This window comes from Corvus brachyrhynchos, unplaced genomic scaffold (genome assembly GCF_000691975.1).
Source record: "Corvus brachyrhynchos isolate BGI_N302 unplaced genomic scaffold, ASM69197v1 scaffold52, whole genome shotgun sequence".
Classification (NCBI taxonomy): Eukaryota; Metazoa; Chordata; class Aves; order Passeriformes; family Corvidae; genus Corvus; species Corvus brachyrhynchos.
Window position 1 is genome coordinate 1,355,486 of NW_008237221.1, and position 2,263 is coordinate 1,357,748.

The 2,263-nt window shown below is 44.9% G+C and overlaps 1 protein-coding gene across 1 annotated transcript in view; it reads right to left on the minus strand.

Annotated features, from left to right (window-relative positions):
• SHH (sonic hedgehog) overlaps window positions 1-1,781 on the minus strand; it is a gene marked incomplete at its 3' end in the record, with an annotated part of 9,102 nt that extends 7,321 nt beyond the window's left edge. Inside the window, exon 1 of the mRNA XM_017728908.1 lies at window positions 1,211-1,781. Within this exon, the coding sequence (XP_017584397.1) occupies window positions 1,211-1,519 (309 nt within the window). The remainder of the gene's footprint in view (window positions 1-1,210) is intronic.
• Between the last annotated feature and the right edge of the window lie 482 nt (window positions 1,782-2,263).

Here is a 2,263-nt window from a genome sequence, read left to right on the forward strand (position 1 = left end):
CGGTCCCTCGCCCCGAGAGACCCGGCAACGTGCGGAAAATCAGGCCGAGGAACGGGGAGAGTTTGGGAAATTCCACCCCCCACCCCCCCTTGCCCGCGTCCACTCCCCGCCTAGTCCTTCCAGGCGAGTCCTGCTCTAGCACTGAAGGTGGGGCTTAAATGTATTAATATTAAAAAAGCGCTGTTGACCTATATTTGGAGGAAACCCATTTCCAGTGTCTAGATTGCATGTAGTTTCTGAAACTCCGGGATTGGCAGAGCAATTGACTTCACCGAGCTCTCTGTTGAACATGAATAATAATTACGAGGTGACTCTCGGAGCGGTTCTCTCTCACACTTTTTCTCTCTCTTTCTCTTTCTCTCTCCTTTATCTTTTTTTCTTTTTTTTTTCCCCCATAAAATGGTTCCGCAATCCGATTCCACCCGAGATCCAATATTTACCCAGTTGTAAACCTTGTGCCATCAGATTTTTTAAAACAGAAGGTGATGCAATGCCGATAAGTTGCAAGTCCCTCCCCTATGGAAGTACCAAGGCATTGGCGGCGAGCATCCTTAAAGAAATATCAATATATTTACGCTCTGATGGGCACAATTGCAAATGATGGTATTGCAATACGAGCTATATAATACGGAATCAGATGAGGAACGGTCGATCCGGCTTCAGCTGCCTTTTGTGAGTGCACGACTGCATGCCTACTAAATTTAGAATATGCTCGCGAGGAAAACAATAATAATAATGAAGGTTAAAATGAAATGAAGGAGAAAAAAAGAGAAATTAAAGAATATATATATAAATATATATAAATCAAGTCAGCAGGCGCAGCAACCACGGACTACCTTTGTAATAATGAGTGGGTGGCCTGGGGTCCGCTGAGCTGTATGCAATTCGTTTGATCAAAGTGCATCCTTGGGGACAAATGCAAACAGCAATCACTAACCAAGTTACAGGGAACGCCATGGCACGGTAATGACTGTAAGTATCACACAGATTCCCCCACCGAATATCTAAACACCTCCAGCTCCAGCCCCTGCTAACTTGTCTGGATAGATGGTATTTACATTTAATGGGGAAACTAGCAGAGGCTGGAGGGGCGGGGGGAGGAGGGGGAGAGGGAAAGGGGGGGGCTTTCAAAAATACTAAGACAGATGCGTCCTTTAGGATTGCTCAGAGAGGTTAACAAACACAAATACAGGTATCTCTGTGGCTCTACCTGAGTCATCAGTCTGTCAGCTCCCGTGTTCTCTTCATCCTTAAAAATAATGTCAGGGTTGTAATTTGGGGTTAGTTCTTTAAATCTCTCGGAGTTTCTTGTGATCTTCCCTTCATATCTTCCACTGGCCCCTAGGGTCTTCTCTGCCACATTGGGAATAAACTGCTTATAGGCTAAAGGGGTCAGCTTTTTGGGGTGTCTCCTTTTTCCAATGCCCCTGCCTGGTCCACAAGTCAGCCCAGAGGAGACTAAAAGAGCGCAGATGAAGCCCACCAAGAGAATTCTTGTCAACAGCAGCATTTCGTCCATTGAATCCAATTACTTCAAAGCTCTCTGTGCCTATCCCTGGCTGTCTCTCTAGAGCTCTCTCTCCTCCTATGTCCTTGTCTGCTTTCTGAATCGTATACTATCCACCGATCCCTAGCAAGACAGGTGCTGGAATGGCAGGCTTTAGGTCGCTGATAACGGAACACATCGGAGTTTGGTCGGGAGACAGCAATCGAGAGACAAAAAAAGGGTCTGATTTTAATGGTAGCAAAGCAAGACGCTTGTGAGAGGAGTCTGCCTTTAGTTCTATATTATAGCTGCCAGGGCCGAGAGCTGATTGGCCAAGGCGAGACAAGCTTGTCTTCTGATGTTTTAACCCTCAAAAAGGCAACAAATTCTTGAAAGATTTTTTTTTCCTTTTACCTGAAGGGCTTGGAGCTGAGAGGGGTGGAGATCGTGCTTTCTTGGGATAACATCAATTACACGCTTCTTTTTTTTTTTTCTTTTTTCTTTCTTTTTTTTTCTTCTCCTTTTTTTTTTTTTTCAAAAACTTTCTTGGCAGAATGGTACATTTGTCAGCAAGAGGAACAGATGCCTCTCTGAAAGAGGGGAAAAAAATTAAGATTTGCAGGCTGCCTCAGTGCAAGTCAAGTTTGGAAGGGCAGTTGTGGTTAAATAAAATGCCGAATTATCGGGGCGCCGTGAAAATAGGAACGTATTTGGGCAATATTAACGCCCCGGGGGGGAATAATGACATTTCAGAGCGCACCCACCTAAATGGCTTTG